The following is a 15,553-nucleotide window of genomic DNA, read 5'->3' on the forward strand; positions in this document are numbered from 1 at the left end:
CTTAAATTAGAACAGATATCCCAATTCTTTTAAAACATTTTATGATCATGGAGAAATGCTGGTAACAACTGCATTAAAATATTTACACATTAAAAAATGTCTAATCAGAGAACAGACTTGTGGTTGCCAAGTGGGAGGGAGGGAGAGGGATGGAATGGGAGTTTGGGGTTAGTAGATGCAAACTATCATGTACAGGATGGATAAACAACAAGGTCCTACTGTAGAGCACAGGGAACTATATCCAATCTCCTGGGATAAACCATAATGGAAAAGAAGATATATGTGTGTATAAGTGAGTCACTTTGCTGTACACCAGAAATTAGCACATTGTAAATCAACTACACTTCAATTAAAAAAATATGGCTTATGGTAAAAAATATCTATAGCATAGATATCTATAGTATAGTATCTATGTATATATATCTATGGTATAGATTATCACTGAACTTTGGGATCTGGATCATCTATTTGTCTGTATGTTAAAGTGACTGAAGAACTGTTTTCTGAGGAAAAATACTGGCCTCACTTGCCTACTATGAGGTTGGATGGATATCCATTTTTACTCTCGAAAAAGGATGCTATCCTATGCTCCACTTGATAACCCATATATATGAATTTATAGGTGTTAGCCAGAGAATATAATATAACTTTAAGATCTTTGCCATCAAATTTTTATTACCAGCTCAAATGTGAGAGAAATAATTTTCAATATACCTTCAAAGTGTAAAGTACAGTGTACCTATACATCAAGGGTTACAAATGTAAATACCTTTGGAATTCAAGCACAGAACAGATAGGCAGATACAAGACAAAGTGGAGGTGAAAACAGAAGGTACAAAATCCTGCCTAAAGGGAGTCAAATTCAAATTCAAACACACACACGCACACACACACACACTGTGTGGCAAAATAAAACCCTTCTGAGAGTTGGACAAGGGTCCTGAAAGATCTTTTAAGTGTTATTTTTGGATCAAGAGAACCACCCCAGGTTTGAATGGAAGTGTTTTTTTTTTTTTTTTTTTTTTTTTTTTTGCGGTACGCGGGCCTCTCACTGCTGCGGCCTCCCCCGCTGCGGAGCACAGGCTCCGGACACACAGGCTCCGCGGCCATGGCTCGCGGGCCCAGCCGCTCCGTGGCATGTGGGATCTTCCGGGATCAGGGCACGAACCCGTGTCCCCTGCATCAGCAGGCGGACTCTCAACCACTGCGCCACCAGGGAAACCCATGAATGGAAGTGTTTTTACTGACTTAGAGAACTGCTTTTACTGACTCACTAATTTACAGAATCTATAAATCCTGTGAAAATACAGTTATATTTATTGATGAGATGTGGATGACACTGTTCACTACACCATGTCCCCTTCAGGAGATTTAAATAAAGATCTACATCTCAGCACAAGAAGAATGTTTCTCTTGAGTGAATAGCAAATGATATTGTTTCTAATGTATGAGTAGTGATTATTATAATTATTTCCCTTTTTATCGTGACTATTAAGCTGAGAAACAAATGTAAGCAAACTTTTAACAATTAATGGAATGTATTTGGTAGTAATTTCAATGTCTGCTTTGATCTACTGTTTTGACAACAGCATATCAATATACGACATATTTAAACATCAATATATGATATACTCAAATACAAGGCAGTGAGTACCACAATCGTAAAAACAACAAAAAAAATACAAACTAAAATGAATGATAACTACCAAATGTTGAATATATTTATCACTTCCTTGATTAAAATATCTGTCATTATATATGTGATAAACAAAAGGAAGATTAATTAGCACACTTTTTCAACTTCTGTAAAAAAACAAATATAACCATTAGAACACAATTTGTAGATTTTTTAAACAATTATTTTATTTTACTTTTTTTGGCTGCAACCCACAGCCTGTGGGATCTCAGTGCCCCGACCAGGGATCGAACCCATGCCCCCTGCACTGGAAGCACGGAGTCTTAACCACTGGACCACCAGGGAAGTCCCTAGATTTTTTTTTTTTTTAATCTGAAGAACTAATAATCTAGAATCCTCTTTTTACAACAACTTTGGAATTCTTAACTTCTCAATTTACTTCAGAATCTCTTTCCTAAAAGGGCAGGTATCAGTTCCAAAAGAAACCACAGTTTGGACAACATGAACAAAAATCTTTTTTTATGACATTTACTGAGGTTAATGCTGTTTGTTTCATAAAAAGAGTTCCTAGAAGACCAAGAATTTTTTCTTTATGGGCTAAATAAATTTTATGTTGAGGATTATCTACTTACAATCACTTTAATGAGCTATTTATATAATATTTATGAAATCTGAGAAACATATTAAGACACTACTTTGCTTTAATGATTTAAACCCCTAATGAATCTGACAAACTTGCAGACCTGAAATTAACAGATGCAAGCAAGAATAGGACTAAGAACACTGAAGTTAATCACTTTTAGATTTTTTTTTTTTTTTTTTTTTGCGGTACGCGGGCCTCTCACCGCTGCGGCCTCTCCCGTTGCGGAGCACAGGCTCCGGACGCGCAGGCTCAGCGGCCATGGCTCACGGCCCCAGCCGCTCCGCGGCATGTGGGATCTTCCCGGACCGGGGAATGAACCCATGTCCCCTGCATCAGCAGGCAGACCCTCAACCACTGCGCCACCAGGGAAGCCCTCACTTTTAGATTTAAAGGAAAAAACCTTTTTGTTTTAGTTAACCTGTTCATCATTAGGTAACAACAAAGAAGTTAATTTTGTATTCCGATATCCAAACAGTGTATTTCCAAAGAAGAAAAGTCATATGACAACTTAGAACCTGATTAGGTTGAGGTAGTGGGAAAAATATTAAGAATTTATATATTGTTATTTTCCAAAATAAATTCTAATAAAGGGTTTCAAAATTCAATTGTTTCAAAGGCCACACAATTATTCTCAAGACTGATGAAAAGTTATAACACATGCAGTGGATAAATAAGAAACCAACATGCACATTCTTTCTCTGGGAATAAATTCAAACAGAAAAGGAGGAAAGAGCTAGGCCTGCATAAGGAAAACCAATTGTTCTTTTGAAGTAGTGTGTGAGCAAGTTACAAAGCTCAGAAGCTGTCAAACACTGATGGGTTCTGCAAATAATGGCAACAAATCACAAACAAAAGAAAAATCTTTTAACAGCACAAGGTGAGAAAAGAGCAATGGGCTACTCACTGAACTCTTCACGTATTGGCACATTAAAAAATTACCATCATAATATCACTTTCAAATACATACAAAGTGACAACATGTACTATGCAAATAAAGCACTAAGAACATTTCAGCATAACATATTAAAGCAAAACGGAAATGGCATACTTACCAGCTCCTCCACAGAGGGGACAGACTTAAGATATAAGAAAAAAGTTGTATAATTAGAAAAACATCAAACAAATGAATTTATTTAGTGGTACAATCATTACAAGGAAAATTCCCATATGTTGAATATCACTTGGGTAAAGTTCATTAGAACAAATATATTTGCAAATCCATAAGCAATAGTAACTGCACAGGATTAGATTAAAAATGTTTGTTTTATCCAAATTAGTTAACACACCTGGTTCAGTGCCTTTCCACTACAGCACCATGTTTCAAATCTAATGTTAAAATGTCAGGTGAATTCTTTTCTAGCGAAAATGTACATTGTTTCTCAATGTTAGTATCAAACATTCCATAGAAGCAGTTATGAATCTGACTCATTTCAGTTAAATAAAACACTAATAATTTATATTTATAGAATTTCAGAAATTAAAAGGACTTTAGGAGAATGTAAATATTCATTTAAATAAATTCTAACATATCCATATTAGAAACTAACCAATCAAACAGAATTAACTGAAAAGGAGTAAAACTTTGAACTGTATTACTCTCATCATCAACATCATTTCATCTTCTGCCTCTCCCAAACTTTATCTGTCTTATTTACTGCTGTGTCCCCTATAGTTAACAAAGTGCCTGGTACATAGTACACAATACATATGAGGTTAAACAGAAATGAGACTTAAAAAAAATTCTATTTAAACAACCTACATTGATTAAGAGGTCAATAGTTAATTATGGAACATTTATACAATGAACATTATGCAAACATGACAAAGCACTCAGTGGCAGGGAAAATACTTATATTAAGAGCAGAAGAAAAAATGTGCCACCGGTTGGCACCTCATTCCATTTTCCTCTTCTTCCTTATTAACAGAACCCCAATTTTACTGGAGGTGGTCATGTGACCAACTAAGGGCCTGACATGCAGCTAGGAATAGCCAGTGAGACGGCTAAATGATTGGCAAAAAGCTGAGGAGGATTTCGTGAAAAGGTCTTTAAAGAAAACTAATGCAGCTGGGAAGCATCGTTTTGCCCTTAGATCTTCCTTCTTCCTACCTGGAATGCAGATATGAAGAAATCCTGAAGACAGAAACCATGAGCTAAAGATGGCAGAGCAGAACAACAAAAGGAAACTGGATCCCTGATATCTGTGGAGCTGCCATATCAGCTCTGAATGCCTGTCTCAGGGCTTCTTTAACTAGGAGAAAATAATTTGTACTATTTAAGAACAATTCCAGTGCTACTTGGGATTTCTGTTACATGTAACTGAACTTAATCTTAACTGATACAGTAGGGCAAAAAAAATGTTTATATGTTATAATCACAAATATCTTTTAAGTGTATTTATATAGATCTTTTTAAATAGGAAGAAGATCCTATTCTAAGTACCAACTGGTTATTGATGTTATCACTGATCATCTCCAGGTGATAAGATTGTGTATGATTATGATGACCTTCACATTTCCTGTATTTTCTAAATTTCCCAGGAGCACATATTAATTTTTATAATTAAAAAGACTCATTAAAGATTGTCCTTTTCACCTTCTAAAACACATATAAATATATGTTACCCTCTAAACTACTTACCAATTTTGCCTTAATGGTACCAGAGTCAACACTTTGACCAGTTTTAGCATGAAGCTGAAGCTGAATAGAGTGCAATTGTAAAAGCTGATCATGTACTTCTTTCTCCAATACAACTTTCTCTGCTTGGGTCTCTGTCAGTTCAGATTTCAGATCCACCAACTGTGCCTTATAAAAACAGCAACAATAGCAGAAATTAACACAGCGTTGTAAATCAACTATACATCAATAAAAAAAATTTTTTAATAAAACAGCTACAATAAAAAACATTAAGTATGCTTAATTTTCTTTATTTTGACTCTAATAATTATTATTCAAGAATGACATAGGTTATCTTTGAAATGAATAGATGAACACTAGAAGTCCATTATTAAACTGTAAGCTACAGCTAACTGTTACACTGTAGCAGAACAGCTCATCAGAGCCACTCAGCCATTCAATCTGAAGCTTTTCATTTTTCACAATCAATACATTGTTTTACAATTGCAAACAGGACATATCCCTTGTGTGTTTGATCTTCCCAACTAACAAGTGGGTTAAAGACCAAGGCAAGGCCTTAGTTTTCTACTGAACATAATTTTACTAATAAGCATCTATGGAGCCAACAAGTATGCTGGTTCAATGAGGGGGGAAAAATTGTGGAGAATAGTTTCTAAATTATAGGTGATAATTATTTATGCCCTTGAGAAGCTTTCTTATCAACTGAGGTAATAAATATGCATTCGAACCAACTAAAGAAAAATGTGTGGCAAGTTACAGATATATTTAGAATTGGTCAGGTCCCAAGAAATTCAAAGTAAAGGAAGGTTTAAAGAAGGTTAGTGAGGAAAAGAGAGTTTAGAAGGGCTTTGAAGTTAAATGACAACAAGGACAAATAGGAGCAGTAAAGCAGTCAAGAGATGAGAAGACTAGCAAGGGCAGACAGAGCCTAGAAGCAACGTAGGTAAATTCCTTGAGTAGAGAGACCAGAGAATTAGAATCTACCTAAATCTCCCAACTGCACCAACTAGTGCCTACTACATAAAAGATTCTCAATAAGTATCTTGAAGTTGAAACAAATTCTAATACTAGCCCTGTGATTCCAGATAAATCACTCTGTGTCCATTCAAGTTTCCCTGATTTTAAAATAGGATAGTATCTACCAGGTATAAAATAAATAAGATACAAGGATGTAATATACAGCAACAAGGAATATAGATAATATTTTATAACTTCATATGGAGTATAATCTATAAAAATATCAAATCACTCTTGTTCATCTGAAATTAATGTAATGTTGTAAGTCAACTATACTTCAAATAAGATTTTTTAAATAAATAAAATAGGGATAATACCCATGGCTTCGACTATTTTCATTATTAATCTTATATATGAAAGCACTTACTAGAATATGAAGATGTTATTAGCAAGGAGATTAGACTACTGAGAGGGGCTGTACATTGACAGACTGCACAAGACTGGATAGGAAAGTGAGGCTAGATACAACAAATGGCTTTGGATGATAAACCAAAACTGAGATTAAATCTGGTAGGAAATCACTACATGCTCTCAATGACATTTTTGTTTTTGTTTTTAATAACAGCTTTATTGAGATATAATTCACATACCATTAAAATTCACTCTTTGAAAGTGTACCGTTCAGTGACTTTTAGTATAATCATAGAATTGTGCAACCATCAACACCATATAACCGTGGAACATTTTCTCTCAATGACATTTTAGCCACATGATATGTGCAGGTAAGGAGGTGAAGACAGGTATACTAGCAACACCCTACATAGCTTTCTATGGAATACAGTTCTGGTGAGTATATATCTAGGAAGGACACTTCTGGTTTACAGAGTATATGTTAAACCTCAGCAGAAAAGGCCAGTTTTCCAAATGATTGTAGCAACCAACATGCCCACCATATATGAGAACTCTGATCGTTTCACAACCTTGCCTTCATTTGGTATTGTGAGTTTTTTAAATTTTAGCCATTCTGGTAGGAATGTAGTGGCATTTCATTGTGGTTTTAATGAAAACTTCTTGATTACTAATAAGGTTGTCCATCTTTTCATATGTTTATTGACCATTTGGATATTCTCTTTTGTGAACTGCCTATTCAAGTCTCTTGCCTATTTTTCTACAGCATTATATACATTTTTTCTTATTGATTTATAGTTCTCTCTCTCTCGACACACACATAAACACACAGATATACACACATATTATTATGAATATAAAGTCCTTTATTGGGTATGAGTTACAATTGCTTTCTTCCATTCTGTGGCTTGTCTTTTAACTTTCTGAAAGGTGTCTTTTGATGAACAGAGTGCTTAACTTCAATGTAGCTCAGTGTTTCCTCCCCCACATTAAATGCTTTTTGACCTGAATTCTACCTTATCTGTTATCAAGTTTGCAACTCCTACTTTCATTTTATTTGCATTTACCTGGTATAATTTTGTCTATTTTAACCTTTTATCATATTTTTCATTTTATAGTTGTAAATAGCACATACACATGTAAGGTCTTAACTGCTCATTGCTAGATTTTAAAATATATATATTTTTTAGTATTCTGGAAGCTCTGTAACTTTGTTTTAATAATTACTTTTAGATAATATCCTTAATTTCCTCTTTAGATTATATTTAAAATAACATCCTTGCTATGAACAGTCACGAAACTATTAGCATTTTCTTCCCCCTTTTCTTACTCTTCTCCAGCATCTTAATAAAGCGTTATCTTGCTATTTCAGCTAATAACTATGAGCAATCATCAAGCTTATACTACTTTCAAGATACTCTTTTCTCCCATTTTCGGTACTTGCACTATATTTATATTGCAGAGCATACAATATGTAATGTTTAAATATTTTTTCATCCTTAACACTGATAGTCTTAGTTCCACTATTAAATAAATTCTATACTGACCCCTTGACCTTTTACCAGAGCTGCTCCTATGAATTCAACTCATTCTCTAGCCTTGTAGATTTCTCAGAAAGCTCTCATAACAGTATTCCCTGATTTCTGGCATGTTCATAACTATTTATTTGTGGTCTTTATATCTGAAGTCAGTTTAGCTGGATACAAAATCTTTGGCTCATATTTTCTTTCCTTGAGTATTTTAAATATGTTGCTCCTTTGGCTTCTGGTATGAAACACTTCTATTCAAATGTCCAAAATCCTAATCTTTTCTGTCTCTTGTAAGTGACTTGATCTTGTGTCTGCTTTATTTTTAGTCCCATATTTTACTAAAATGTAGCATGGTGTTAACCATTCTAGGTCCATGTGTACTCTTCTCAACATGCAGATTCAATGCTCTGTTATAGTTTTTAAGAGTGAATTGGTTGGTAATTTGTTTTTTATTGAGGCAAAATTCATATAACATTAAATTAACCATTTCAAGTGAACAATTCAGTGGCATTATAATCACAATGTTGTGCAGTCACCATCTGTATCTAGTTCCAAAACATTTTCATCACGCCCAAAGAAAGCCTCGTACCTGTTAAGCAGTCACTCCCCACTCTCTCTGTCCCCAGCTTCTGGAAACCACCAATCCACATTTTGTCTCTATGGATTTAACTATTCCAGATATTTCATATAAATGAAAGCATTCAATATGTGACCTTTTGTGTCTGCCTTCTTTCACTCGGCATGTTTTTAAGGTTTATCCATATTATAGCATGTATCAGTATTTCTTCACTCCTTTTTAGAGCTGAATAATATATTTAACTATAAAAATTCAGCTATAATATATTCAGCTATATGGTCAGTCCACTGTATGTATATACCACAACTTGTTTATCCATTCGTCAGTTGATGGACATTGGGCTATTTCCATCTTTTGGCAATTATGTTCAGTGCTGCTATGAACATATGTGTACATATATTTGTTTGTGTATGTGTGTTCAGTTCTTTTCGGTATATACCTAGGAGTGGAATTGCTGAGTCATATGATAATTTTATGTTTAACTTTTTAAGGAACCATCAAACGGTTTTCCACAATGGCTGAACCATTTTACATTCCTACCAGCAATAAATGAGAGATTGGTGATAGAAGTTTTAAATATTTGTTTTGTTTCATGCTTCTTCAGGGACTCCAATTATACTGATATTAATTATTCTTTCCCTATCTTTTATATTTGCAATTTCCTCTCAAATCCTTTCTGTTTTCCCCTTGTATATCCTCTTTCTCTTGCTGTACTTACTGCATTGCCTATTTTTTATGCTTCCTCCAAATTAAGCTCCATTCTGAAATGATTTTTTTCCTATTTTTTCCCCAAAGTTCTGCAAATATTCTTTTTATTTTTACTTATTATTCTATTTCTGAGTTTTCCTATCTCCGAATTATTCTGTTTTATTCAGAGGTGAATAACATTATTAATTTCCTTTATTTTATAATACAGTTTACAGTTTCCAACTGCTTTGCAGCCTTATTTTTCTGATATGCCTTCGTTGTCTGTTGTCACATTATTCTATTAATTTTTACCTTTTCTGATTACAGTACATTTATATGGAGTTTAAATAAAATCCTTTTCTGTTACTCATGTTTAAATGAAATGGGTTTTCATGTAGTACATGTTAGGTAGGAGGAGACTTCCATGGAGGGGTTTGAGGTGAGCATAGGGAGCTTTCCTAGCTTCAGGATAGCGGGCTCCCACCCCTGGCCTTAAACTGAACTATTTAAAACAATGGCCTGTCTGTAGGCAGAACTACTGTTTTGCAATCAACCTCCTATGTATGTATTCCTCCCCTATCTTGAATACAAACTCTCCTCACTTCAAACTTCATGTTTCCACCCTGCTGAATTTGGATTCTATTTCTAGCGGTGTTTCTTTAGAATTGGACTGTCTTTCTCAAAAGCAGTTTTGTTAGAAATTTCTGAGATTCTGAAAGTCCACCCCCAGTACTTTCTAATCTTCCTGCTGCTGCTTAGTGTGTCCCCATGGTTGTTCTGCATTCTCCTGCAACCTGGTGGCAGTTTTGCCAGTTGTTCTTAGATTGTTTGCTCAAGTTTCCCATCCAAAGTGATGTCTTCTCCTTTGGGGCTCTGTTAGTGATTTCTGTGCCTGGGTCCCCTTGCTATTATTTATTTCTTCTGCCCCGCAGGTGCTCATCCACATGCAATCTGTGTTGGTCCTGCTACCCTGACCAGCCCATGTTCTGGGGTGAGGATATGCCCTCCTCATCTAGTTTTGCTGAAGAGGCTATCACTGGGTTTTGTGGGGTGTTTTTGTTATTCTAGTTTTTCTGTTTTTACAAAAGATTTTTTAAAATTTAAAACTATCAATCCACTGTGATCCTTCTCAGACCAGAAATCCTCAGCTCATGTTTTCATTGCAATAGAAAAGCTGTGATATTCTAGTATAGCGCTCTGCCTAACAGAAATTCAATATGAACCACATATGTAACTAAAAATTTTCTAGTAGCCACATTTTATTTATTTATTATTTTATTTTGCTTTATTGTTTTGGCTGTGCCGTGCAGCATGCAGAATCTTAGTTTCCCTACCAGGGACTGAACCCATGCCCCCTGCAATGGAAGCACAGAGACTTAACCACTGGACCTCCAGGGAAGTCCCCTAGCAGCCACATTTTAAAAAGTAAAATTAGGGACCTCCCTGGCGGTCCAGTGGTTAAGACTCCGTGCTCCCAATGCAGGGGAACTGGGTTCAATCCCTGGTCAGGGAATTAGGTCCTGCATGCCACAACTGAAGATCCCGCACACCACAAAAAGATCCCGCCTGCTGCAACTAAGACTTGGCACAGCCAAATAAATAAATAAATATTTTTAAAGTGAAATTAAACAGGTGAAATCAATTTTTATAATATATTCTACTTAAGCCAACACATCTAAAATATCATTCAAGCATATAATAATATAAAACAATGATTAAAATATTACATTATTTTTTTGATACTCAGGCTTCAAACCCATTATGTATATTACACATACAGCACATCTGAATTTGGACCAGCCATATTTCAAACACACAATAGCCACATCAGGCTAGTAGCTGATGTATTGGGCTGGCCCTTTTATTATGAATCTGAAGCAGTAACAAATTTCATTAAGATTTAAATGCTAAAATAAATAATAATACTAGTACTTGACTCTGTTCTTTAAATATAATAAACATATGCAAGAGATTAAATAAAGTAGAACTTCACTTCTATTGCCTTCCAGAAAAGAATGTTAGTTTAACAGTTTTTACACATCTTTCACAAATACTCCTAACCAAAAACCTTAGGAAAAAAAAAAAAGTTACATGTATGATAAAAATGTATTATAGACATGCATCAATTTAACAAATTGCCCACCAAAAAAAAAAATTATAAAAATTTAAAATCACCTATTACTAGAATGTTCAGTATTCCCTGAAGACTGCACCTTTAAAGTACAAATGAGCCTGGTCTAGACAGTCCTTCTTAGTCAAAAAAACACCTATTGAGTTTTATAATCTTTGAAATAAAATAATCACAAAAGGAAAATACGTATTTGAATAATATGTACTTTTTGAGCAATATGAAGCTTATACTAAAGTAAACCTACCCAGAAATAGTTTAAAATAAGCCATTTAATCTATAACAACCCTTATCTTTTTTTTTCATTACATTGACTTTCATTCTGTATCTGTCTTACTGTTTCTTTGTAGTGTTGTCTAATATATTCCTCTATTCCTTATATTTCCTATAAACTAGAAGTAGATCTAAAGGTTTAATTAGATTTACAGTCAGCCCCTCCATACCTATGCAATCTGCATCCACAGATTCAACCAACTGTGGATCAAAAATATTCAGAAGAGAAAACTCCAGAAAGTTCCAAAAGGCAAAACTTAATTTGCCTCACGCTGGCAACTATTTACATAGCATTTACATTGTATTAGGTATTATAAGTTATCTAGGGATGATTTAAAATATACGGGAAGATGTTTGTTGCTTATATGCAAACACTACACCATTTTATAAAGGGGACTTTAGCTTCCATGGATTTTGGCATTTGCAGGGGTATGGGTGGGGAGGCCCAGAACCAATCCCCTGCAAATACTGAGGAACTATGGTACTTAAATGTCTGTGGCAAGAAGTACACTGTTTCAAGAGGTATATATTGTCTGGTTGTCCCACTATGATTTATGTTTCAAACCAAAAATCTCATGATTTACTTACTAATAACTGAGTAAAACTGGTATTAAGAAAGATGCTAAAGAGGCACAAGTGGTATTCATTAATTAATTTGGCAGACTAATATTCAAATCAGAAGTGACTGTATTCTAAAAAGGCAAGGAAAAACAGGGTAGTATGGAGGTTTTCTGAAAGTGGCCTACTAGAAACAGGGACTCTTCATTAAGTGAAATGATTTCTCAAGAGGTCGCTCAAATTTTAAAAACTTAAGTAAAAATTCTTTACAAAGCAAGGATGCAGGTATCAAAATTCAAAGCCCAATTTAGTTATTTTGGAACAAAACAAGTGTTTCAAGTTTACTCTAAACTTCATAACATTTAAATAACTCTTTTCTTGTCTATGATATAAGCATTTTAGCTGCTAAGAAAAGTTAGTTAATGGTAAATTTTATGTGAAGATTAGAAATTTCCATATTTTATTCAATGGATAACCTCCTAATATCACAGAATTTTATAATCAAAGAGATCTTAGAGAACATAAAAACTATGATTATGACGATTACTATTTAGATAATAAAACCAAGGCCCATCAAAGCTGCTTTTATTTCTAGGGCTACGCAAATGGTCAGTAGCAAAACAGCACTTTGAACCCAATTCTTACTCCCAGGGCAAGGTAGTAAAAGTATTATCAAGCAGTTAGCCATAAGGAAAAATGTGTTTCTACAGCTACAATTCCTATGTTTGACTTACTAGCAATATTCACAGCTACCATAAAGCAAGCATTTACCTACCATATGGCAAGCATTCACATACCATGCGCCATCTGTTAATTCTTATCATCATACTCTCTTTTTTTTTAATAGCTAAGGAAACTGGAAATCAGAGTTTAAGCAATTTGCCCAAGATCACACAGCTAGTAAATAACAGACTAAAAACTAGCTTGACCATAAAAAAAGGCGAGCATCTTTCACCTCACTGTCTTACCTTGGCAACACTATAATGAGCAAAGAGTGAAAATTAATAAACAGTTAATTTCAACCTTCAACTCTTAAATTTTCAAGTGATATCCAAAAAAATCTTTTAAAAAGCAAAATCAAAACCAGTTAATCAACCAGTTAACCCAATCTCTTCACTTTCCTACATTTGATCGTGGATTCATTTACAGAAAAAATAAAATAAAATAAAATAAAACAAAGCTGACCATCAGGATATTCTTTCCCTAGAATTCATCAAGGACAAAATGACCTCACTCTAGGAGGATCTCTGAGCCTTAAGACCATGGCCATCATTTAAAGGCCATTAAACAACCAATGGTGAGATTTTCTAAGGTAGTGATTCTCAAAATGTGGTCCCTGGGGACCTCCCTGGTGGTCCAGTGGGTAAGACTCTGTGCTCCCAATGCAGGGGGCCCTGGTTCGATCCCTGGTCAGGGAACTAGATCCCATGTGCATGCTGCAACTAAGAGTCCGTATGCCACAACTAAGAGTCCGTATGCCACAACTAAGAGTCCGCATGCCACAACTAAGAGTCTGCATGCTGCAACTAAGACCCGGCACAGCCTAAGTAAAGTAAATAAATATTTTTTTAAAAAATTAGTTAAAAAAAAAATGTGGTCCCTGGATCTCCACCATCAGCTGGAATGGAGTGGGGAGATATATGAAACTTCAGGGCATATTCTGCAACATAGGAATGAAGTATTCCCAGGAATGAAAAAGACAGATAGAGAGGCAGTGTATTTAAACAAATTTTGAGGATTACCATTACCATTTATTTGTAAATGCAGTCATTACTATTCTATTTCTTCTCTCAAACTCTTTTCCATCAGGATAATTCCTTTCTAATATAATTCTTAACTTCTGGATTCCACTCTGTGGCACCAAAATCTAAGTAATTTTTTATTCAGAGTTTCCTATTATTCTACTCTGTCTAGACCTTAATCCTCTGTCCATATAATCTTCTAAAAATACACAACAGGACTTCCCTGGTGGTGCAGTGGTTAAAGGTCCACCTGCCAATGCAGGGGACACGGGTTCGAGCCCTGGTTTGGGAAGATCCCACATGCCACAGAGCAGCTAAGCCCGTGTGCCACAATTACTGAGCTCGCGTGCCACAACTACTGAAGCCCACAGGCCTCCGAAACAAGAGAGGCCACGGCAATGAGAAGCATGCGCGCCACAATGAAGAGTAGCCCCCGCTCGCTGCAACTAGAGAAAACCCACGCATAGCAACAAAGACCCAACACAGCCAAAAATAAAATATAAATAAATTTATTTTAAAAACTAAACAACAGCTGCATTTTTTCTTTCTAAACGAAGGCTAGTTTTTTTTTCTCCCATTGCGGAGCACAGGCTCCAGATGCGCAGGCTCAGTGGCCATGGCTCACTGGCCCAGCCGCTCCGCGGCATGTGGGATCTTCCCGGACCGGGGCACGAACCCGTGTCCCCTGCATCGGCAGGTGGACTCTCAACCACTGCGCCACCAGGGAAGTCCGAAGGCTAGTTTTTATTTAACTGTTGTATAGATAAAAATGCCAATTACTTTATGTTAAGCACCCCTCAAAAACCTCTTGTTCTGGGGAGGATTAAACTAAGACAAGAAATTAGCAAACATCATACAGCAGGGAACTTGGATCTAGCTCACTCATTGGTTTTGGAATTTCATATAGCTCTTTTGATAACATTTTAGAAGATCTAAGAACCTAAATTAAAAATCTGGTAAAACATCTTTATTTTGCACATGAAGAATTGAGGCCCAAAGAGATTAGGTGAGTTGTCCTAAATTACAAATTGCATGGGATTAAAACTCAGACCTCCTGACATCCTTTATAATTCTGGCAGTAATAGGAAAAATGGAAAGGAAGGTGTCCATGAGTTCTGAATGAGATCACATTCCCAAATCTCAGAACTAGACAGGGCTCTAAGCAAGAGACTACTCTGAACATCACTCACCTAGCCAGCCCCACCCTTCACACACCCAAATGCATGCACATACACACACACATACACACACTGGAACTCACGTGCATACACAGACACACGTGTAGGCATGCACACGCATGAACACAAAAGCACACATACTCCAAGTTGTATTCTCTGTAAGAATTACAAAGAAAATAGTTGACTTCAAATAGCAGTTTAACTGTTATGAACCATAGCATAGAAAGCTGCTGATAAAGATGTAAATATTATCTCACATTTACCTACAAATTGCTTCCACACCTTTTGTTTTAAAATAGTGTACAGGGCTTCCCTGGTGGTGCAGTGGTTGAGAATCTGCCTGCCAATGCATGGGACATGGGTTCAAGCCCTGGTCTGGGAGGATCCCACATGCCACGGAGCAACTAGGCCCGTGCTCCACAACAAGAGAAGCCACTGCAATGAGAAGCCCGCCCACCGCAACGAAGAGTAGCCCCCCGTTCACCACAACTAGAGAAAGCCCAAACGCAGCACTGAAGACCCAACAGAGCCAAAAATAAATAAATAAATAAATTTATAAAAAACAAATAAACAAAAACAAACCCCAAAAAATCACTTAAGAA

General features: G+C 35.7%; 1 protein-coding gene across 1 annotated transcript in view; it reads right to left on the reverse strand.

Annotated features, from left to right (window-relative positions):
- Positions 1 to 15,553, reverse strand: part of GOPC (golgi associated PDZ and coiled-coil motif containing) — a 39,302-nt gene that overhangs the window by 13,539 nt on the left and 10,210 nt on the right. The window contains exon 2 of the mRNA XM_081251367.1: positions 4,918 to 5,082. Coding sequence (XP_081107493.1) covers positions 4,918 to 5,082 — 165 coding nt within the window. The remainder of the gene's footprint in view (positions 1 to 4,917; positions 5,083 to 15,553) is intronic.

Source organism: Mesoplodon bidens (assembly GCF_964165515.1).
Source record: "Mesoplodon bidens genome assembly, chromosome: 12".
Lineage (NCBI taxonomy): Eukaryota > Metazoa > Chordata > Mammalia > Artiodactyla > Ziphiidae > Mesoplodon > Mesoplodon bidens.